The following is a 24688-nucleotide window of genomic DNA, read 5'->3' as shown; positions in this document are numbered from 1 at the left end:
GGGGATTGTGGCTCAGAGGGAGAGCACTTGCCACACATACTTGAGGCACTGGGTTCAATCCTCAGCACCACATTAAAAAAAAAAATAAAGATATTGTGTCTACCTATAACTAAAAATAAATAAATAAATAAATAAATAAATAAATAAATAAATAAATAAACTGTACCAGGAACACAGAGTGAAAAGTATATTTCTCTTTTAATCTTAAGTTCTAGCATGACAGCTTTTCTCTCTAGAAGCAACTACTGTCACCCATTTTTTTCTTCCTCCTTAATTCTTTCTTTCTTTCTTTTTTTTCGGGGGGGGGGGGTATGAGGGTTGAACCCAGGGGTGCTCTATCACTGAATTTTTAAATTTTGAGAAAAGAGTTTTGCTAAGTTGCCCTTGATGGCCTCAAACTTGTGATCCTCCTGCCTTAGCCTTCTCAGTAGCTGCAATTACAGATGTATACCACCACACCTGGCTCCTAACACCCATTTTTAATGTTTGCCTCAGGATTGTCTAGGTTTATATTTGTGTGTATATTTATTCCTTTTTGTTTTTTACACATGATATGAAACTTCAATATTAACAACTATTTAAATGGCTATTGGGAACATATTGCAATTTTTAAAATAACAGATTTATTGAGATATAACTCATGCACCATAGAATTTGCCAATTTAGAATAGACAGCTCACTGGTTTTTAGTATATTCATAAACTTAAACAACAATCACCACAATTAATTTTAGAACATTTTATCATCTTCCAAACCTTCCTGTTAGCTCACACTTCCCGTACCCCAGTCCTATGCAACCACCACCTACTTTTTGTCTCTGTATTTGTCTACTCTGGATATTTCATGTAACTGGAATCATATGATAAATGACCTCTTGTAACTGGCTTCCTCACTTAGCATAATGTTTTCCATATTGTAAACTTTAAAAATGATTCCTGCCTTTATATAAAACAAGTCAATTTGAGGGTTCTTGGGTCCTTGGTCATTTGGGGATTTATCAGTGGATTATATTTTAAATTTGACATCAAACATGGATAGGAATTTCTTTTTAAAAGTAGTTGTAGCTTTAATTCTGATAACAGGAAAAAACACATTTCTCTTGTACTCTTACAACAAAATCATTAGAGAATGCCTGTATGACCTCTAGTCATCAAAATGTGTGGGGATTGTTCCTCACTAGCATCAGCTGTAGGCACCAGCTGGGTGTTCTCCCAATTCAGCTCTGAACCTATCTACTTGGAGATAGCATAGATTACAGATTGAGGGCACAGTCCTAGTATACTGCCTCCCACTTCTGATGTGTCTTAGGCACACTTAATGGCCTATGGTCTGACTGACCTGCTATCACATGGGGTTCCCACAACCCCCTCCTTGGGTTTGATTAATTTACTTGAGTGACTCGAAGAACTCGGGGAAACCCTTACTCTTACTAGTGAACACCAGATAAACAGATACATAGGGTGAATTATGGGAGAGGGTATGATGCTTTCACTACCTCTCCAGGCATGTCTCCTTCAGAAACTCCCACATGTTCAGCTTCTGGGAGCTCTCTGAACTCAGTCCTTTTGGATTTTTATGGAGGCTTCATTGTGTGGGCTCAATTGATTAAGTCATTGCCATTGATGATTAGTTTAACCTTCAGCCCCTTTTTCCTTCCCTACTGGTAGGGAGTGGGGTAAAAAATACAACATACAATCATGCCTCTGTTTTAATGTGACCAGCCCTGACCCTGACAGCTACCTAGGAGCTGTCAGCCATGCGTCATCTCATTAGCATACAAAAAACACTTATTATTTTGTAAATTCTAAGGAATTAGGAGTCGTATGCCAGGAAACAAGGAATAGAACCAAATATATATATTTCACGATATCACATGTGGGTTGTTTTCCAGTTCCTTGAACTTGAACATGGTAGGGAGAGTTTTTTGTGATCATGAAGTCCTTAATATATACTGGAGAAGGGTTGGAGAGTAGCTCAGTGGTGGAATGCTTATCTAGCATGTGTTTGCCTAGCATGTGTGGGGACCTGGGTTTGATCTCCAGTACAGTAAGTAAGTAAATAAGTAAGTAAATAAATAAATGTAGGAGGATATTGTAATTGAGTAGTGCTTCATTTACCAAATATTTATTTTGTGTTGCTTTTGCAAACAGTGGTGGACTATAACATACACATGGAAAGAGGCACAGGACATATATATGAGAAGATGAATAAAAACAAGCAAACATCCCTACAGTCATCACCCAGGTCCAGAAACAGAACACCTCAAATGTTTTCTGGGGTTTTCTCCTTTTCACTTATTAATTCTGAAAATCAATAAAGAAAAATAATAACTTTCTTTATTATTTTACCCCTAATATATGCCACACAGTTAGTTTAGTTTTACTTATTTTAAAATGTCATGAATATAATAATGCTGTATTCTTTTCTCTCTTGTTTCTTTCAGCCATTACCTGTAAGATTTGTTCACATAGCTGCATATATTCATAGTTCATTATTTTTTGCATCATAATAGCACTATAGAAATAAAATGCAATAAGCTAGGCATGGTTGTGCATGCCTATAGTCCCAGCAACTCAGAAGACTGAGGCAGGAGGATCCCAAGTTCAAAGCTAGCTTCAGCAATTTAGCAAGGCCCTGAGCAACTTAGCCAGATCCTGTCTCAGTGGTTAGGCACCTCTGTATTCAATCCTTGGTACCAGAAAAAAAGTGTGTGTGTGGGAAGATTACTTTTAATAATACATTTTCCTTAATCCAGTGTATTTAAAATGTTTAAATAAGTGATTGACATTAAAAAATGATTTAGGAGGGGCTGAGGTTATAGCTCAGTGGTAGAGCGCTGGCCTAGCACATGTGAGGCACTGGGTTTGATTCTCAGCACCACATAAAAACAAATAAAAGTTTGTGTCCATCTATAACTAAAAAAATTTTAAAAAATTATTCATGAGCCATGCATAGTGGCACATGCCTGTAATCCCAGTGACTTGTGGGACTGAGTCAGGAGGATTGCACGTTCAAGGCGAGTCTGGATAAATTAGTGAGATTCTGTCTCAAAATGAAAAACAAGGCTAGGGATTTAGTTCAGTGGTATAGCACCCCTGGGTTCAATCCTCGGTAGTGCACACATGCATCAAAAGATTCATAAGATACTATACATTCTTCTTTTGTACTATGTCTTTGAAATCCACTGTATATTTTACACATCTAATAGTACTTCTTAGTTTGGAATAGCATTACTCAAGTGCTTGATAGACCCTTGAGGCTAGTAGAGGCCCTCTTGGACAGCACAGCTCTGTAGGATTCCATCATATGGAAATATCTCAATTTATTCATTTCACTGTAGGTGAACATTTGGGATTTTTCCAGTTTGGGTTTACCATAAGCAGTGCTACTGTGAACTTTTATACTGTTTGTGAAAGTGTAATCAGTACAGTCACGTTGGAAAACAGTTTGACATTGTCTAGTCAAGTTAAAAATGCACAAAGATGTATTCCTGGATATATGCCATAGAAAAATAAGTGATTTTTGTACCAGAATACATATTCAAGGATGTTCAGAGCTATCCTGTTCACAATACCCCACACAGAAACAATCCAAATGTCTAAATAGAATGGATTATAGAATTTTTCTCCTGGCATTTTCAAAGACCAACTTATCAGTGCCCCTCTCTAGTTTTGCCATATCATTTTTGTTCTCATTCCCATATACTCAGATTTTTTTCAAATTATCATGGTTAGCAGCAGCTGGTAGGAAGATGTCTTACTTTGGGGAGTAGAAGATGGTTTGTGGGGATGGTTAAAACCAAAAGAGGCTGACATCAGTGTCGAATTGAGTTTTGCCTCCCAGGCTTATAGTTCTTAAGATTCAGTATAGCCACACTTTAGTGTGTCTGTCACAGTGAGCCTATTTATGGTTAAATTACTGGGATGTCCAGAGTATTTTGTGTAAAGAGAGATTCTAGATCCTCTTAGGCATTACTCTGATGAGCTCTCACTGCATAGTTACTTTGCTTTGTGACCCTTGCCATAACTATAGATTGTATAGTGATTTGCTCAATGTCTTACTCTCTTGACACACTGAACTATGGAGTGAGAGTATCCTGTTCAGTTTTGTGATTCCATTGCCCAGAACAGTGCCCAGCACAAGTCAGCCTGACAGCTCCAGTAAACAGTTGTTAACTGAATGAAAGAATGAATGTGTTTTCTTTTTTCTCTTTTCTTTTCTTTTCTTTTTTTTTTGAGAGAGAGAGAGAGAGAATTTTTTAATATTTATTTTATTTTTTGACAGATACAACATCTTTGTTTTGTTTGTATGTGGTGCTGAGGATCGAACCCAGGCCGCACGCATGCCAGGCGAGCGTGCTACTGCTTGAGCCACATCCCCAGCCCCTGAATGTTTTTTCTTAACTAGGAGAATGAGGCTGCCAAGAACTACCCAGAATAGGCCAGTGTAGTTGTTATGTTTGATTGCACCTGTCCTGTGCCACACAGGCAAAAAGGTTGATATCATTGTTCTAAAAGTGTCTGGGTCTCAACCCTAGGGATTACAATTTATGGTGTGTACCATCTGAGATGTTTTTTTTCCCTTGCAGTACTGGGTATTGAACTCAGTGCCTTGAACTTGCTAGGCAAGTGCTCTAGTATATGAGAATGAGAACAAAAATGATTGAGTTACATCCCCTGCCCATCATCTGAGAGTTTTACATTTTCTAGGTGATCCTAAGATGGAGCAAATTTTGAGATCCTCTGCTCTGTAGTATATACAGAGTAGTCATTCTCCAGGTATGTTTCCAAGGCTGGTAACATCTGTACCAGCTGGAAACTTGTTTTATCTCAGAACTGCAGAATTAGTAACTCAGGCTAGAACCAAGAATCTTTTAACTGGGCCTGCGGTTATAGCTCAGAGTGCTTGCATAGCATGTATGAGAAACTAGGTTTGATCCTCAGCACCACATCAAAATAAATAAATAAAGATATTGTGTTCAATTACAACTGGAAAAAAAAATCTTTTAAGAATCCTTCTCAGCTGATTCAGTGGGCCATAATAGTTTCATTTACCAATGGTTTGTTTAAATTATTCCAAGTGCTTTGTATATTCTTTGTGGTTACACTAAAAAGTGCTAATATAAAGTTCTTTTCATATGTATTTCAGTAAACCGAATCATTACGCACCAAGCAATGACATATATGGTGGAGAAATGCATGTTCGGCCAATGCTCTCTCAGCCTGCATATTCTTTTTACCCAGAAGATGAAATTCTTCATTTCTACAAATGGACATCTCCTCCAGGAGTGATTCGTATTCTGTCTATGCTCATTATTGTGATGTGTATTGCTATATTTGCCTGTGTTGCCTCCACACTTGCCTGGGACAGAGGCTATGGAACTGGCTTACTAGGAGGTGGTTTTGGCTACCCTTATGGAGGAAGTAGCTTTGGTGGCTATGGAGGCAGCTATGGCTATGGTTATGGCTACGGTTATGGCTATGGAGGAGGCTATACGGATCCAAGAGCGGCCAAGGGCTTCCTGTTGGCCATGGCTGCCTTTTGTTTCATTGCCTCATTGGCAATATTTGTTACCAGTGTTATAAGATCTGAAATATCCAGAACAAGAGGATATTACTTGACTGTGATAATAGTGAGTGCTATCCTCGGTATCCTGGTGTTTATTGCCACAATTGTCTATATAATGGGAGTCAACCCAACTGCCCAGGCTTCTGGATCTTTATATAGTTCACAAATATATGCCCTCTGCAACCAGTTCTATACACCTGCAGTTACTGGAGTCTATGTGGATCAGTACTTGTATCACTACTGTGTGGTGGATCCCCAGGAGGTATGAATAATGTTTTGTTTGTCCCTATCCACTTGGGTAAAAGGGCTTCAACTTGAAATATGTAATAGTCACTTTGGGAATGTTTTAAAAATATTGACTTTGGTCAGGTGTGGTAGTGCATGCCTGTAATCCCAGCAACTTTAGAGACTGAGACACGAGGATCACAAATTGGAGGCCAGCCATAGCAACTTAGTGAGACCCTCAGCAGCTTAGCAAGACCTTGTCTCAAAATGAAAAACAAAAAGGATTGGGGATGTAGCTCAGTGGTAAAGCGCCCCTGAGTTCAATCCCTAGTACCTGCCCTTCCCCACCCCCAAAACAGTTGATGCCAAGGCTCTTCTTCTAATTATATCAGAATGTGGTGGAAATACTGGGTGTCATTATTAATATATAATTAAGATACTGTATAACTCTATCCATTTGAAGAACAGTTCACTGGTTTGTAGTCTATTCAGAGGATTGTGCAACTATTGCCACAGTCAATTTTAGAATAATTTCACTATCTCAAAAAGAGTTCCTGGGGTTGTGTTGTAGAGCACTTGCCTAGCATGCTTGAGGCACTGGGTTTGATCCTCAGTACCACATAAAAATAAAATATTGTGTCCACTTATAACTAAAAAATAAATAAATAAAAGTCCCTAGTACCCAATAGCAGTTAGTTTTCATTTTTCTAACCTTTCTGGTCAATCACTAATTCTAATTTGTCTATTTTCTGTGTATTTAATATATTCTCACAATTTGTGGTCTTTTGTGATTACCTTCTTTCACTTAGCATGATGTCTTAAAAGTTTGCCTTGTTTTTAGCATGTATGAGTCTTACATTACCTTTTATTGTAATCCAGTATATGTACATGTCACATTCTGTTTATTTTTTGTTGATAATCATTCAGGCTTTTTTCTCACTGGCTGATACAAATAATGTTTTGAATATTGGTGTTCAAATTTTGATGTGACCTGTATTTGAATATCTCTTGGGTTGGATGTAAATCTAAGGGTAGAATTAGTAAGTCACATGGTGATTCTGTTTAATCTATTGAGGAACGACCAGATTTTTCCAAAGAGGTGGCATCATTTTATATTCACACCAGAAAGGTGTAAGGGTTCAGATTTCTCCATTTTCTTACCAACCCTTGTTATTGTCAGTCTGTCTGATTCTAGCCCATACTAATAGGTGTCCTTGTGGTTTTCATTTGTATTTCATTGATAGCTAAGTTGTTGAGTATCTTTCATGTACTTAATTGGCCATTTCTTTATGATCTTTGGAGAAATGGCTATTCAGAATCTTTACTCATTTTTAAATTTGACTTTTTTTGAAGTTGAACCCTGGGCCTCACTCATGGTACACAAGAACTTTGTCACTGAACTACATCCCCAGCCCACATTGGACTTCTAAAAATTCTTATATATTTGGATGTGTCTCTTATATCCACATGTAAATATTCTCATTTTGTTATTCTTTTTCCATTTTCTTTTTTGTGTCTTTTGCATAATAACTTTTGTTTTTGTTTTGTGGTACTGGGGATTAAACCCAGGGCCTTGTGCATGCTAGGCAAGTGTTCTGCCATAAGGCTACATCCTCAAGCCCAAGTTTTCAGTTTTAATGAGGTTTAATTTATTCAGTTTTTTTTCCTATTGTTTGTGCTTTTGATGTTATATCTGAGAATATTTGCCTAATTCAAGATCACAAAAACTTCTGTATTTTCAGAGTTGTATAATTAACTCTTACAATTAGGGCTGTGATCCATTTTGAGTTAATGATGTAAAGAAAGGATTCAAAATTCTTTGCATATCACTATCCAGTTTTCATAGTATTTATTTAAAGTACTGTTTCTTCATTAAATGTTATTCATGAATTGTCAAAAAAAAAAAATTTACCCTATGATCTGGGGATATAGATCAGTGGCATAGTTTGCCAAGAAGGCACAGGCCCTTACTTCCATCCCTAGCACCGAAAAACAAACAAACAAACCTTGTAGATGTGAACATTTATTTCTGGAGTCTTAGTTGATTTGGTCCATCTATATGTCTATCCTTATGCCACTACCACACTGCTTTGATTACTTTATCATTAATTTTATAGTAAGTTTTGAAATCATGAAGTGGGAGTACCAGACTTTATTTTTTAAGATTGTTTTGGCTAGATTCTGGGTTCCACTCACATTACCATATGAATTTTTAGGACTAGTCTCTATCAGTTTCTGCAAAAAATTCTGCTAGGATTTGGAAGAGTTATGTTGAATTTGTAGATTGATCATTGGGAATTTTGTCATCTTTATAATGATAAGTCTTCCAGTCCATGAACATAGAATGTCTCTCCGTTTACATAAATTCCCTTCAGTTTTTTTTTTTTTTTTAAAGTGTTTTGTAGTTTTCAGAGTCTCTCTAGATCAAATTTACAGGTGAGGTTGAGAACCCTGCTGTTCAGTAACAATGAATCATCCTAATTACATTAGCATCTGAAATGTTTCCCGAGTTACTCATCTCTTGTTTCTGTTTTCTTTTTTTCCTCCTTACACTGTCTTAGGAATTCCCATTCTTTCACCTGAATGAGTCATTCTTTTAGGGTTAGACTTTCTCCAGTAACTATCTTTATTTTGAAGACTGAATATTTTTTCTGCAAATATAATATTTCTGAATGTTTGTTGCTGCCATTCAGACCTAGCTCTGGAATTGGTACGCCTGTCTTATCACATTCCCATCTCTCTATTTGAAACCTATATTCTTTGAAAAAGGATGTCAGATGGGTAGCTGAAAGGTGAGCCTCTATTACCCTTTAGTAGATATCCAGGACTGAGACTTGGTACCTGCCTCAACCCTAAGTGACTCCCAGTCTAGCACACCACTTAATATAGTTAACAGATACAGAAAGAACCATCCAGAATAGGAAGTTTTTTGTCACAAGGCCCTTTCTAGTACGTATTTGAGACTCTGAAAACAGGAATCTGTCAGACGTAAGGAACCTTTAATTCAAGGCTCAAATTTATGGTTTGATTAGATTCATGTCTTTTTGGTACTGGGAATTGAACCCAGGGGCATTTAAATACTGAACCACATCCCCAGCCCTTTACATTTTTTATTTTGTCTCAAAATAAAAAATATAAAGTTGCTTAGGGCCTTCCTAAATTGCTGAGGCTGGCTTTGAACTCTAAATCTTACTGCCTCAACTTCTTGAGTAGCTGGGATTACAGGTGTGTGCCACTGCGTTTGGCAGGATCCATGTCTTGATCATTTATGGTTATACAGATCCTCTATGCACTAAAATTTACATTCTGTGTAAAAATATTTGCCAAACGTGTTATGAACAGGATTGTAAGCACAATTGGGTACTTAAAGCTACTTTTGAGATTAGCATTTTCCAGCTCTTTAGAAGTATATTTGTAATTCCTTTTACTGGCCATCCTCAAAACTGTCTATAAAAACACATTCCCGGGGCTAGGGCTGCGGCTCAGCGGTGGAGCGCTTGCCTAGCATGTGCGAGGTGCTGGGTTCGATCCTCAGCACCACATAAAAATAAATAAAGGAATTGTGTCCAGCTACAACTAAAAAGAAATTTAAAAACAACAACAACAACAACAAAAAAACATTTCCTACATGGGCAATCTTTAGAACTAGTTTTCTACAGCTCTAAACTACGATGATGAGAATACCTAGCTTTAAGCCATTTTGTCCATTGTCCCAGATGTTAAACACCTACAAAAATTTAAATATAAATATAATTAATCATATTAATTAATATTAAGCATAAGAACTATAATAGAATAATGTTATTATATAAATTGTAATTTTAATCTGATTAATTAATGTAATAATATGTATCAGCTTTAGATTATGATTTCCAACTTATTTCAATGCACCTGTGTCAATTTTGTTAAAACTGTCACTGAATTGAAAGCTTGGGACTGAATGGGTTAAGTGCATTCTGAGGATTTTGTCAAGTAGTGCATGCACATGCTTTACCAGCCTTAGCCTAGTGGGTGTGGGTTAGTTTTGCTTCAGCATTGTATCCATTAAGCCATAAATATTTAGTAGGTCCTAGGGTAGATAAGGATTTTAACTTGTAGAGGGCAGATTGTAATTAATTAAGCAATAAAAATTAATTTGCAATGTCTTCAAATCCCTTTTTAGGCTATTGCCATTGTGCTAGGATTCATGATTATTGTGGCTTTTGCTTTAATAATTTTCTTTGCTGTGAAAACTCGAAGAAAGATGGACCGGTATGACAAGTCCAATATTTTGTGGGACAAAGAACACATTTATGAGGAGCAGCCACCCAATGTGGAAGAATGGGTAAGTGTAAAGGAAAAAAACAAAACAAAACTTTGAATCTTTTATTAACCCCCAGGTTTCTGACTCTAAATTTTGGGTATTTGGTTAAACTGTGTGCTTAGAATTGTTGTCTGTGTATATTGCAAAAGTTGTTGCTTTTCATTTTACTCGGAACTGTGAAAGGATGGGTTAAATAGCAACTGTTTTACTAGAAGGTAAAAATCAGCTGGGTGCAGTGGCCCATGTTTGTAATCCCAGCAGCTCTGCAGGCTAAGATAGGATCTCTCAAAGCCAGCCTCAGCAACATTGAGACAGTAAGCAACTCAGTGAGACCTTGTCTTTAATAAAATACAAAATTGGGCTGGGAATGGGCTCAGTGGTTGAGTACCCCTGAGTTCAATCCCTGGTACCCTACTTCCCCCCTCTCCCCCCAAAAAGGTTTTCATTTTCAAGGAACAGGTCTAGTATCTGAAAAGAAGTGACTTATAAAGAAATCATGTAGAAAGAGCTTTGCAAAAGAAAAACAATGTCTTCCTCCTACCCCCTTTTTGTTTCTCTGCTTATCACTTTGAAGGAAATAATATCACCCTGAGTGCTGTCTTGAGTCAAGATTGGCAAGGGTGTTTTGGAATAGTAGCAGTTGGCTACTACCACACCTTGGGTGGAACCCCAGGGCCTCGAACATGCTAGGCAAGTGCCCCACTACTGAGCTGCATCTCCAGTCCAGTTGGGAGGATTTTAAACTTTCTACATGAATAGAAGCATGACAAACCACAGTGACTAATTCTATACTGATAGTTATCTATGAAATACTTCTGTTCCACAAAGAGAGATTAAAGACTTGTTTTTTGTTTTATTTTGTTTGGAGATTTAACCCAGGGCCTTGAACATGCTAGGCAAGTGAACTACCACTGAGCCGTACTGCTGGCCCTGTTTTTTTTTCTTTCTTTTAGTTTTACTGGTGAATTCTACCATTTATTTAATTAAAAATTAACAGTTATTCGTAAACTCTTCCAAAATGGAAAGAAGGTAACACTTTTACACTTCATTCTATGAAGTCACTGTTACCCATAGCCAGATTAAGGCAGTACAAGAAATTACATACCAGTTCAGTCCTAATAGATACAGATGCAAACATTCCTGACAAAATCTTTGCAAATTAGAAAGGGTTTATATAACATGCTGCCAGCCCTATTTTAAAGTTTTATTTTCAGACAGGGGCTTGCTAAGTTGCCCAGTCTGACTTGGAACTTGACATTCTCCGGTGTAGGTGGTATTTCAGGCATGTCCTACTGGTGTTCTAGTTTTAGTATATACTAGTATTCCTACCAGCTTTACTGAAAGCCCAGAAAGTCCCTTGGTCCAAAAATATCTGCCAAATGAGTAACTGAACTATTTAATGAAGGTGCCTAAACAAAATAAAACAAAAAGCAAACAAAACAAAAAATAAAGCAAAAAACAGGAAAGCCAGATGAGTGTGGCATGGGTTTGCCACCTGGATGAAGGTCACTGTGTCCAGGAAAGCCCTCCTTCATTCCCCTTTTAAGGGTGAAGTGTGAGGTTGAGTTTTCTTGCCATCTTTTGTTTCAGACAAGGCCATCTATAGATGGAATAGGACAGTCTGATGTGAACTATGAAGTAAGTGTTTCACTCAGAGTTTCTGGGTGTGTCTATTTTCACTGGCTGTTGTATTTGTTTATTTAAGGTTTCGAGAGAGACAAAAAAAAAAAAAATCCCGACTCAAGGGAGACCAGTGCCAGTAATATTAGAGTCCCAGTGAACTTTGTCCTCTCACCTGAGCTTACTGTCATGAAACTTTAATTAGTTCTATCTGCTTTTGATAATGTGGCAAAAGATAGCCATAGTAACTCATGGCGATGATGATGACAAACTGAAGAAAATGGCTCTTTTTTTTTTTAAAGAGAGAGTGAGAGGGGGGGGGGACAGAGAGAATTTTAATGTTTATTTATTTTTTCTTAGTTCTCAGCGGACACAACATCTTCGTTTGTATGTGGTGCTGAGGATCGAACCCCGGCCGCACGCACGCTAGGCGAGCGCGCTACCGCTTGAGCCACATCCCCAGCCCAAGAAAATGGCTCTTAAAAAGACATTATTTTCGGGCTGGGGTTGTGGCTCAGCAGTATGTGAGCTAGCATGTGTGAGAAACTGGGTTCGATCCTCAGTACCACAAAAAAATAAATAAGTAAGTAAATAAATAAATAAATAAAATGTAGTGTGTCCAACTACAACTAAAAATTTTTTTTTTTTTTAAAAGGCATTATTTTCAAGCTGGGAATGGTTAACATACCTGTAATCCCATGACTCTGGAGGCTGAGACAGGAGGATGGCAGTTTGAGGCGAGCATGCAGCATTTTAGAGAGACCTGGTCTTGGGAGTAGGGGGTGTGGAAGGACTCAGGTATGTAGCTCAGTGGTAGAGCATCTCTGGGTTAATTCCTGGTGCCACACAAGAAAGAAAGAAAGATAGCAAGAGAGAGGTGGCAGGAGGGAGGGAGGTAGGAAGGAAGGGAAGAAGGAAGGAAGGAAATTATTTTTGAGGAGATAGTGTTTTTATTTTTAATTTAATCTAGTTATTTTTTTTGTGTGTTTGGCACTGAGGATGGAACCTAGTACTTCACACATGCTAGGCAAGTGTTCTACCACTGATCCACAACCCTAGCCTGAGATAATGTTGACCTTGATTTAAACAGTGTCCTTGTAGTGAAATATCACATATAGTACCCAATAAATATGAATGATTTTTTTTATGTATTAAAAATTTTTTGAAAACAGCATCATTTTTTTTTTTCCTTTTTTGGTACCAGGGATTGAAATCAAGGCACTGAACCACTAAGTAACATCCCTAGCCCTTTTAAGATTTTTTTATTTTTAGACAGGATCTCTCACTGAGTTGCTTAGGGCTTTTCTAAGTTGCTGAGACTGGCCTTGAACTTGTGGTCCTCCTGCTTCAGCCTCCCTAGTTGCTGGGATTACAGGTGTGCACCACCATGCCTGGCTAAGGCATCATTTTTATACGACTTCCTCTGAATTCCTGGAAATTTGATAGTTTATGAGTTGTTTCTTGGAAGCTTCATTGTTCTGTCTGTAACATTTTTTTTAAACATTTATTTTTTAGTTGTAGTTGGACATAATACCTTTATTTTACTTATTTATTTTTATGTGGAGCTAAGGATCAAACCTAGGGCCTCACACATGCTAGGTGAGTGCTCTACTGCTGAGCTACAACCCCAGTCCTGTAACATGTTTTTCATTTCTTGAAACTTAATAACCTGTTGAAGAACAGATATGTGACTTCCCAAATTTATGTTTTTTGTGATAATCTAATATTAGGCAGATCCTTCATTTTTTCCCTCTTCTTTCAATTTGCCTTTAGAAACTCTATTTGAAATAAGTGATTTGGAGATGTTGTAGCCATCTATTCCCCTTGGCTGCCCGAGTTCTTGTTGCTGAACTCAATATCAAAATTCCCCTTCTTTAATTTCAACATCACAGGAGGCCCATTATTTTTTCTTTTTTTTTACATTCCCCCCCCCCCCCCCGCCCATTGCCATTATTCTTAATTTCTCTGCTTTTCTACACCTTTCTGCTGAACTTGGTTCACTGTGGTCATGGGCTGTCCCACTGCAAATGTAACCCTACATCTGAAATCTGTGATCATGGAGTGCATCAGTGATTTTCTTCTTTTTAGAAATTAGTATCATCAAAATAATCTAGAATTTCTGGGTGTGATGGTACATGCCTGTCATCCCAGCAACTCAGGAAGCTGAGGCAGGAAGATCACAAGTTCAAGGCCAACCTTAGCAATTTAGAGAGGCCCCAAGAACTTAACAAGATCCTGTCTCAAAAAATAAAAAGGGCTGGTGATGTGGCTTATTGGTTAAGTGCCCCTGGGTTCAATCCCTGGTATCCCCCCACCCCCAACCAAAAACAAAAAAATCTAGAATTAACTATTTATGCTGTGTGCAGAGTAAAACTTTGATTCTAGGCATGTGTGAGGTCCTGAGTACAGTTCCTAGAATTCCCCGCCCACCCTACACCATGCACACACACACACAAATTTGTGGAATGCTAAGGCAAGAGACTCTTCACATAGTTAATCATGGTTGATTGTTGAGGGAGAAGAAAGAATTAATGGAGAGCTGGGCTCAGTAGTGCATACCTGTAATCCCAGTGACTAGGGAGGCTGAGGCAGAGGATTGCAAGTTTGAAGCCAGCTTTAGCAATTTAGCAAGGCCCTCTCTCAAAATAAAAAGGATTTAACTTGGGCTGGGGATATAGCTCAGCTGGTGGAGTGCTAGCCTTGCATGCACAAGGCCCTGGGTTCAATCCCCAGCACTACCCCCCCAAAATTTAACTCAGTGGTAAAGTTTAGTCCCCAATACCAAAACAAAAAGAAAAGCTAAAGTAACAAGGAGCTTCTCAGTGTTAGTTTACTCTCTCCTTACAAGTTGGGATAGGTCCAGAAATGTACTACCATATTAAATATTGCCTTTCTTCTGGACTTTTAATGGCTTTAAGATCACATCTCCTTCCCCAGCAAAGACATGTCAAAAGCTGAGATTTCAGAGTTTTAAACAGGTTTTAGCCTTTTGTAATATCTGAGAAAACTTGCAATTTCCTTATTTCCTGCCCCAGTGTGCATAACACAATGGTTTCTCTGCAGGGATTTTTAGTTGTTTTCCCCCACTCCCTTTTTTGGGTACTTTGTTTTTGTATAAACAGGCCATGTTTGCACACTGTTTGTTAACCTGGTCTTTTATAGGCACTCATAAATGCCTACCAATTCAGTTGTATTTTAAATCTTCTAAGGTTCTTTTAAAATTATGAATCTTTATTTTTTGTTATGCCCTTAAACCCCAGATCTATTTATTTTCCCCAGATTTAAAAAAAATGTGCTTTAGGGGCAGGTGTAGTTCAGTTATAGAGTTCTGGCTAAGCATGTGTAAAGACCTGGGTTCGATCCCCAATTCCAATAAATATGATTGTAAGTATGGAGGGTTTTTTTGTTTTGTTTTTGTTTTTGTTTGTTTTTGGTGCTGGGGATTGAACCCAGGGCTTCATACATACGAGGCAAGTACTCTACCACTAAGCCACATCCCAGCCCCTAAAAATCACAGAATAAAATTAAAAATAAGGGGCTGGGGATGTAACTCATTGATAGAGTGCTTGCCCAGCATGTGTGATTCAATCCCCAGGATGGTCTCCCACTTCACGCCCCCTCCCGCACCCTCCGGCACCCTCCCGCACCCCCCCTGCCTCCCCCCCAAAAGTAAAGAGAAACAAAATATACCAGAATGGTAACTAGAGGGAATAAAATTTTTCTTATACTCCATTATATGATCAAAATTCTGTATACTTGGCCTGGGGATGTGAAATTTATGTTCCTGCATGTTTGCTAGTAGCATTCTATTACAGACATGTATTTGGCCAACCCATGTTGTTGCTTAGTAGGTTTTTTCAGTTTTAGCTATATTGACTAATGGCTTTTGTTGTGGTGATTTGTAAGAAGTTGTTAGTAGGGCTGGGGATGTGGCTCAAGTGGTAGCGCGCTCGCCTGGCATGTGTGTGGCCCGGGTTCGATCCTCAGCACCACATACAAACAAAGATATTGTGTCCGCCGAGAACTAAGAAAAAATAAATAAATGTTAAAAAAAAAATTCTCTTTCTCTCTCTGTCCCCCCCTCTCTCTCACTCTCTCTTTAAAAAAAAAAAAGAAGTTGTTAGTATAAAAGCAACGCTAATTTATTGTGACATAATGCAAATAATATAAGAAAAAATGAGGGAAAAAAATGAAAAGTGTTCTCCCTCTTTTTCAGTTTTCTGCTGGGGCCCTTTCTTAACAGATAGATTTGTATCCTTCTAGATTGTTTTTTTTCTTTTTCTTTTTTTTAAAGAGTGAGAGGAGAGAGAATTTCAATATTTTTCAGTTCTCGGCGGACACAACATCTTTGTTTGTGGTGCTGAGGATCGAACCTGGGCCGCACGCACACCAGGCGAGCGCGCTACCGCTTGAGCCACATCCCCAGCCCCTGTTTCTTTTCTTGTAAAATTATTGACTTAATACGTTCTGAGACCTTGTTCTACCAATTCAGTCATTCTGAAAGAAGGTTCTAATTGATGTTGGGTGGTTGCTTCCCCCTACCTCTAACTCTAGGTGTCTAATCACATATACAAATTCATTACAGTAGAGCAGAGGGGCTCTAGACCAGAGCCAAACTGCCTGGCTTATGATCTACCTTGCCAGTTTCTTTTGGGAGACTTGACAAGATTTTTCATGTCTCTGCCTCAGCTTCTTCATCTCTTGAATGTGTTGTTGGAGGTAGCTGGGATCTACCTGGTGTCACCATTGTCTGATCTCTATTTTGTAACATTCCATAACAGTTTATCCATTCTCCTGTTGATGAACTTTGGGATTACTAAAAACTGCATTGCCAGGCACTTGCTTTCCTATTATGAGGAGGGTTCTCTGTTTAATCCCTAGCATTGCTAAGTAAATAAATAATTTTTTTCTTTTTGGTACTGGGAATTGAACCTAGGGGATTTAACTACTGAGCCACATCCTCAGTCCTTTTTTAATTTTTTGAGACAGTGTTTTGCTAAGTTGCTTAGGGCCTTGCTAAAATGCGGAGGCTGGCTTTGAACTTGTGATTCTCCTGCCTCAGCCTCCTGAGTTACCATTGTCTTAATTGTATCATGGAGGTGTTTATAACAGCAGAACCCTGGGGCAGGCACAGTGTGCCCCTTGTAGTTCATGCTACTCTAGAAGCTAGGGCAGGAGGATCTCTTGAATGCAGGATGCAGAGGCCAGCCTGGGCAAGATCCCATTTAAGAAAAAGAAAAAAAGTACAAACCCTTTACACTGAGTGATTGCCTCGGTTGTTTTGTTACCAGGCCAAAAACTAAGCTTTGCCTGATTTGTGCATCATGTAGGCAAAGTATAGCCTTCATTTGTAGCTATTAGTTCTTAAATAGCCTAATGGGATTGTTAATACTCCCCTTTTTTTTCCATTCTTGGTGGATAACGCTGTCTTTTTTACCTCTAATAGATGTACTTTTTTTTTTTTTTTTTTGTAGTGTTGGGGATTAAATTTAGGGCCTCACATGTGTTAGGCAAGGCTCTAGTACTGAGCTACACTACCAGCTCATTTGTGGTATTTTTAACCAAAAAATATGTCAAGGAAGTTTGTTTGGAGAGAGTGCCTAATATAGGGGCAATAGCACTGATGCCGGTACTTGTTGCAAGCTGATTAAACTCTATGGATCTCAGTTTCCTTATCCATTATATTAGCCAGTGTTATTCTGTCTGCTTCTCAAGACTAATGTGAGCTGCATCTGAGAAAATGGATACAAACAGTGAAATTATCCTGTCTGTCTGACGGGGATATTGAAAGGAAAATAGCTGACCTTACAAAAAGAATTTTGATGTCGCTTTAATGGACATTCTTGCCAGGCACAGTGGCACATGCCTGTAATCCAGTGGCTAAGGAGGCTGAGGCAGGAGGATTGTGAGTTCACAGCCAGCCTTAGCAACTTATCCAGGCCCTAAGCAACTCAATGAGACCCCATCTCTAAATAAAATATTAAAAAGGACTGGGGATATGGTTCTGTGGGTAAGCACCTATGGGTTCAATCCCTGGTACCATGAATAAATAAATAGACATTCTTCTAGTTACAGGTGGCAGAAATAGGTGAAAAAGAGGAATTTATGTGCAAGATTTTGAAATCCTAAAAAGAGTTGAAACAACTTAGCCTTAGAAGACAGGGATGGTGACTGTTTCAGGAATAACTAGAATCAAGGACTTAAAGGACCTTGGGATTTGCTTTCTCACCTTGACTTTCTTTCTGCCTGGGTAGTCTTTATTTTCTCTCAGGGAACACAAGCAGGAAGCAGCCAATTAGCATTCTAGAATTTTCATATTGGTGCTTCATCTGACACTGGCCTGGGAAGGGACCTTGAATCATGTGGGTCAGAGTCATGTGGATCTAATGACCATCCTTACACTGATCCACTGTGGCCAGGGTTCCCCTCACATAGCCTGGCATATGGTCTTTCCAAAGTTAACTCTATGGAATGAGGAAATGACTTCAAGAAAAAGGTGCTGTGTAAACCTCATGTACTATAAATATGTTGCATGAATTAACTGTAGTTGTCCCTTGTTTTTGATAATCTGGTCATCTGACCAAGTTTACATTCAAAGTGCAAATTGAACAGTTAAAAATGAGTTTCTGAGGGGCCGAGGTTGTGGCTCAGTGGTAGAGCACTTGCCTAGCGTGTGTGAGGCACTGGGTTCAATCCCTGCCACCACATAAAAATAAACAAATAGAGGTATAAAAAAATAATAAAATGAGTTTCTGAGCCAGGCACAATGGCACATGCCTGTAATCCAGTGTCTCTGGAGGTTAAGGCAGGAGGATCACAAGTTCAAAGCCACAATCAATAATGTAGTGAGACCCTAAGCAACTTAGTGAGGCCCTATCTCAGGGGGAAAAAAAAAATCTCTTTCTGTCTGCTTGAGCTGGGTTTCTTATAAGGTCAAGGGACTATGGTCTAAGCAGTTGAGAATACCAGATGTGGGACTGTTCAGCTGTGGGTGCCAGAACTGAGTTGGGAGGGACTAACACCTCTGAGTCCATGGAGATGAGTAATTCATACATACATATGTGTGTGTGTGTGTATGTATATGTATATATGTGTATATGTATATATGTGTATATATATATATCATATTCCATGTATGTATACCTTTATTTTATTTATTTTTATGTGGTATTTAGGATCAAATCCAGTGCCTCACATGTGCTAGGCAGCATTCTAACACTGACCACAACCTCAGCCCTATAATTCATATTAATCTTTCTGTTCAAATTCCTTTACCACATCTGCATTTTTAGAGCTTAAATATACAGAAACTGGCGCCTGGCTTTGGAAAAACATATAATCTCTACAGTCAATATTAAGGACTGATTATAAAACTTATGTGCTTGAGATTAGTTTTTATTTATCAATAAAAACTAATCTACAGTATTCGGGTGAAGTCATAATTGAAAGTTAAGAGCTTCAGTTTTAGGTGTGCCTAATTAAGTTGCAGTAAAGTAAAAGAAAGGATCTGAGGGCTGGGGCTGTAGCTCAGTGGTACAGCGCTTGCCTAGCATGTGTGAGGCAGTGGTTTCCATCCTCAGCAACACACACACAAAAAAAGAGGATCTAAGAGTGAGATTGGGGTGAGGTCATCTGATTTGCCTCTCTGAACTCACACAAAGGAAGCTGAAGATCTGAGTAGACTCACTACAGTAGTAAGATAACAGCTAGCCATTGGTGACAGATGAGTTTAGACTCTGTTTACTCACTGCCTTTTCCAGTGTAGAACATCAGGTTGACTTGGGTTTGAGCTTCACAACTTAATATTTTTGGCAGAAAAGCTAAAAATAAAACAAAAATCACAAGTGTACAGATGGGACAGGATCTCTGCTAAGCAACTTGGATCTTGTCATTTTGGTCAGCCTACATAGGATAGCTTTTGGTTTCCTTGACTTCTGATGAAGGTTTTACTTTACTCCAGGGCAGTTTTGGCTGTTCATTTAATAGATTACTTTCCTGAAAATGGGAAAAATAAATGTTTCATCCATGAATATGCAAGTAAAGAACAGGGCCAGCACGTAATATATTCACAGTCAATAAATTTTAGCTACAGTAGTAATTGTTGTATTTGCAGTGATGAACTTAAATAAGTGAGCTTGGGTAAAAGTATCCAAAATGTAACTATACATATAACATTGGTTGGAGTTTAACTTACTCTTACCCATTTAGCTACAAGCTTACATTAAGAATAAGTGTTTTCCTCAAAGGTATAGGCAGGTTGTACGTGTTATCTCCCCCTGCATACAGATGCACACAGGGAGAGAGATGTTAATGGTCCAGCTACAGGGTGGTTTGGGTAAGTAGCATCAGACTTCTAATGAAACTTGTATAGATGTTTTTCTTTTTTAAAAAATTTAATTTTTTATTTATATATAACAATGGAATGCATTACAATTCTTATTACACATACAGAGCACAATTTTTCATATCTGGTTGCATACAAAGTATATTCACACCAATTTGTGTCTTCATACATGTACTTTGGATAATAATGTCCATCACATTCCACCAATAAATGTTTTTCAACTTGTACAGGCATTCTTTAATATATAGGCAAGATTACATTGTTATCTGTGGCCTCCAATAAACAAAATGGACCAGAGTGGAAGCCTCCTGTTCACTTTCAAAACCACCCAGGTGGATTATAGTAGGCCCTGACTGTTCCAGCATCACTGTGAATGGAGAGAGATGCGAGAGCAGTTCAGGGTTTTCTGAGAGCCAGTTTAGAGTTTATTGAAGGAGAAGGAGCTTGGGCTGGAGCTTTCTGAAAGCAGGAATTTCCAACACCAAGAGGTAGCATTTCTAAGCTTAACTATGTGTATAGGTACAATGATCTAAACACAGACCACTTGTTTGCCAGATAGAGAAGAATTGTGTCTGTATCTGTGGCTCTGAAAACTTTGCCAACATTAGAACCCCCCCCCCCCCCCACCAGAGCTTGATGGAGAGTCTTTGTTTTGCTGGGCTGGGGTGGGTCTGACTGAGCAGGTGATGTTGCTGTTGCTGGTCTAGGGAGCATATTGTTTAAAACCACTGTTCCTGAAGTCCAGCTGTGCTCTTGCATTGCATGAGTTGTTGTATGCACGAAGCCTTTTTACATGATAGTATACTTTGTATACCAGACTGGAGTAAACTAAAGAGGGTTTGGAACTGCAGGTGATATCTGCTTGGGCTCTAAGGACTTCATGGCTTTCTGCATACCTGTTGAGGTGTGGCATGAGGCACAAGTGTATTAAACTAGAGTGCATTCTTCTCCAGGATTTCCATGTTTGTAGCAAGGAGCCTCAAATAAGATAATTGAGGTTTGTTCTGTGAATATAAAGTTTCTCCACCTCACTTATATCCCAAGCTCTAAAACCCTATCGACTCTTCAGAATTCATTGTGGCTTTACATATATTACTTTTTGTTTGGCCAGCATGCATTTGGGGGCAGCATGCTTCGAAGTCTTCACTGTCATCTGAGCAAACTAACTTAATCAGACTTGCTCAAACATGGTCCATTATCTTTTCATTTGTGACACTTTGGAAGCATTTGCTTTCTAGTGGCCAAAGGTGGAAAAAGAGACTAAGAGAATTTTCCCCAATTTTGAGGCTTTTGTTGGAGGTGAGCATCTGCAGGTGTAAAGCACCAGAAAACAGGAAAAACAAGTTGGACGACTTGCATTGAGCCCGTAGTACAAGGGCCTGTGGCTGATGGAAGTGGGATGGGCTGGTTGTAAAACTGGAGATGATACTTTGAGATTAACCTTTTCTTCCTTCTGCCCAAGGTATTTCTCCACTTACCTTTCTGTTAACCTCCTGAGGGTAGTCTTCCTGTACCCTGAACCCAACAAAGGCACCTGGTGACAAAGCATCTACCCTATTCATAGCAACTGTGTGTGGACAGCTGCTTTCACATAATTAGATAAATAGGGGTTTCTCAGGTTGAAGCAAGGAATTTAAGGCAAATGATAATAATAATAATACTCTTTGTTACAGAAAGTAGAAAACCTAGCTATAGGGGCTTCCTTGTGCCATGATTTAATTCTGAAGTGGAAGTTCGTTTTGCCAGAAAGAGCTTGGCTTTGGAGTTGGATAATCCAGGGTTAAAATTCCTCTCTACCATATCACCTTCTCTGTGACCTTCAAGTTAATTTAACCTTAGTGGCTCTATTTTCCATCCGAAAATACTGATAATCCTATCTCACTGGGCAATTGTGATGAATAAACAAATTAGCCTTTGCCTGGCACATGGTAGATACTCAACAGAGGAACTTTCCTTTACTTCTTAGAAGTGGATGGTTCGTCACATTACCAGACCAGCTGAGTGTACCTCTAGCCAGACTCTTTATTTATTTATTTTGGTACTAGTGATTGAACCTAGGGGTGCTTAACCATTGAGCTAATCCCCAGCTCTTTTTTTTTTTTTTAAATTTTGAGACAAAGTCTGGCTAAGTTGCTTAGGGCCTCACTTAATTGCTGAGGCTGGCTTTGAACTTGAGATCCTCCTGTCTCAGCCTCCCAAGTTACCAGGATCACAGGCATGCACCACCAGCCTGGGCTAATGGCAACTTTTTGCTTTTACTAATTCCAAGTGACAGGAAGTTAATTTCAATAGGGGTGAGTGTTTCTTCCAAACTTTGTTTTGCTAGAGAAAGTCTTTTTTTCAAAGTGACCTAAAACTTTCTTGACCTTTTTATATCCTCTTCTGACTTCAGAGAGTCAGGTGGGGGAAGGGAGTCACCTGTGATTCTATAGCTTCCTCTTGGGTCCTGTGAGGAAGGCAGAAGACTGGTAGGTGTCTGGAGAGCACTGAGCTCTCTAAAGCAGAGCTGTCCTCTTTGTTTTTCTTTGGCAGCCTACTGGGATTTACATGTTTTCAGTAACTCTCCAAGGAGGTTAGAGTAGTATTAGATGTTGTTACAAAGATTTTTTTCCCCACACATGACAAAATCAGAACCCTCTTAATAAGTGTAATTAAATTTTGAGTGACAATTTGCCCTTATTATAATTACCTCAGATGTAGATATTCTGAAAACATATTCATTTAATTTTGACATTTCAGAGGCGCTTAGTTCTTTTTGGTTGGAATATGAGTCTTAGTAAATCTTCCCCTTAAATTAGTGGTTAGTACTCCTCAAACATGGCCAGCTTGAGTGCTTGTCCTTTTTTGAATTTACTCTCGAGTGAGTCTGAGGCATTCTTTAGTTGGCTTGATGTATTCTCCCCCACTCTTCCACTCCCACAGTCCCAGCATGTCCGTCTTTCTGCTGCCTTTGTAAAGTTTAAATGTTGAGTGGGGAGAGTGGCGCCAGGAACTCCTGAAGCAGATCCCAGCAAAGGGGCTAGCTGGGTTCTGCCGAGTGGATTTCCACACGCCTGTGGAAGCCGGAAGCCTTCAGCACCGGAGTCTCTTCCAGGCTTGAAGGCTCTTCTATAGGAGGCTGAGGTCAGCCTGTGGCTCCCCCTGCTTCAGAGCAGAAAGTTCATCATTTGGCTTTGGGGAGAACTGATTCAAACTTTTCTTCACCCTTCATACTCAGTTTAAGACAACCTTTTAAAATTTAATTTTCATCCTTCTGCCTTAATTTCTTAAGGCTATACAAGTTACTTAACAGAAAATGTTCATCATTTACTGTGTAGAATGAAGCCTAGTTATTTTTCTTAGGTTCTAAACCTTTAAGGATTTACTGCAAGGACTGGAGATGTGACTCAGTTGTAATGTTTGCCTAGCATGTTCGAAATTCTGCGTTCTATCCTAGATGGGGAATGGGAGTGTTACTGAGACAATTAGAATGGTAATTCTTTTTTCTTCTTCTTTTTTTCCTTTAAAGAACCACCATTTTGTCAGCTGGGGATCCTGTCAATAATAACAATGAAACTCAGGAATGCCTTATCTCTTCATAGGAAATACAGGCTGGGATTCCTTCCATAAATTACTAATACCTAATCACTCTGCATTGGCCTCTCCATTTGCTTCTACTGTCCTCCAAAAGCAACAGTATTAGGTTTATATTCACTTTGCATTCAGACCATGAAGTGGGAGAGAGGAAAAGTAATATTTTAGTTTGAGGAGTAAAACATTAAAAGGAAAAAATTTATTTTCCTTCTGTTCTTATAAATACATTTTGCCTCTGTATCATTCTTAAGCTCCTTTTGAGAAGAAACGCTGTTGATTATTTCTTTGAATCTAGGATCATAGCTGGGTGGGGATTTTTTAAAGTTTGGAATTCTTCATGAGTTTGGGAGTCATTCTTGCACAGGAGCTATGCTAATAACCTTCTCTGTATTTTTCCAATTTTAGTATATGTGCTACTGAAGCAAGCACTACCTTTAAACTTTATGCACATGTATTAAAAAGGTGTGACTAAGAGATCTATGTTGGAGGGTGGAGCTGGTGGTCACGTTAGTCTAGTTCTGCTGACAGTGGCATAAATAAAGGTCAGTTCAGAGTGGCTGTAGATAAGATGCTTAGGTATACACGAGGTAGAAACAGATCAGTGATCAGCCCAGGCATTGTGCAGAGCTTTGGAGACTCGAAGAGGGAAGTAGGAGACTGGCCATATGACCAATTTTACTAGGTCTAGGTCCTTGGGAAAGTTGTCCATCTCCCTGAGCCAGAACTTCCTCATTTCTGAAAAAGGAGTAATACCTGTAAAGTTGTGCCTAGTAAATGACCTGTCAGTTTAGTATTGTAAGCAGTCACAGTAGTGGCTAAGAACACTCCATTGTCTACTAAAGTTAGAGATAAGTGAACAAGCCATGGCTGTGAGCAAGCGATTGTTTGGCACTTGCTCTGGTGGGAGGTTTGTAGGCACAGGTGTGGGGAGATTGGACAGGTTAGTGCCTCACCCAGCAGGAACTTGATTTGAAGGCTTATAGGAGGTGCTGGCACTTGAGCCAAGTCTTAAAGCCCAGTGAATGCAGAGCTGGCAAAGAAAGGGGGAAGGGCAG

At 38.9% G+C, this 24688-nt stretch overlaps 1 protein-coding gene and 1 non-coding gene across 6 annotated transcripts in view; one reads left to right on the top strand and one right to left on the bottom strand.

Annotated features, from left to right (window-relative positions):
• Positions 1 to 24688, top strand: part of Ocln (occludin) — a 53512-nt gene that overhangs the window by 10281 nt on the left and 18543 nt on the right. For all 5 annotated transcript variants that reach the window (XM_021722463.3, XM_021722465.3, XM_005319525.4 and 2 more), the window contains exons 3-4: positions 5149 to 5830; positions 9956 to 10117. In XM_021722463.3, the coding sequence (XP_021578138.1) occupies positions 5149 to 5830; positions 9956 to 10117 (844 nt within the window). The remainder of the gene's footprint in view (positions 1 to 5148; positions 5831 to 9955; positions 10118 to 24688) is intronic.
• LOC120885920 (U6 spliceosomal RNA) lies at positions 23953 to 24062 on the bottom strand. The gene has a single exon (XR_005728720.1). It is a non-coding gene; the product is annotated as a U6 spliceosomal RNA (small nuclear RNA).

Source organism: Ictidomys tridecemlineatus, chromosome 1, assembly GCF_052094955.1.
Source record: "Ictidomys tridecemlineatus isolate mIctTri1 chromosome 1, mIctTri1.hap1, whole genome shotgun sequence".
In the NCBI taxonomy this organism is placed as follows: domain Eukaryota; kingdom Metazoa; phylum Chordata; class Mammalia; order Rodentia; family Sciuridae; genus Ictidomys; species Ictidomys tridecemlineatus.
Note: the sequence above shows the minus strand (reverse complement) of the source record. Positions and strands in the feature narration are given on the sequence as shown.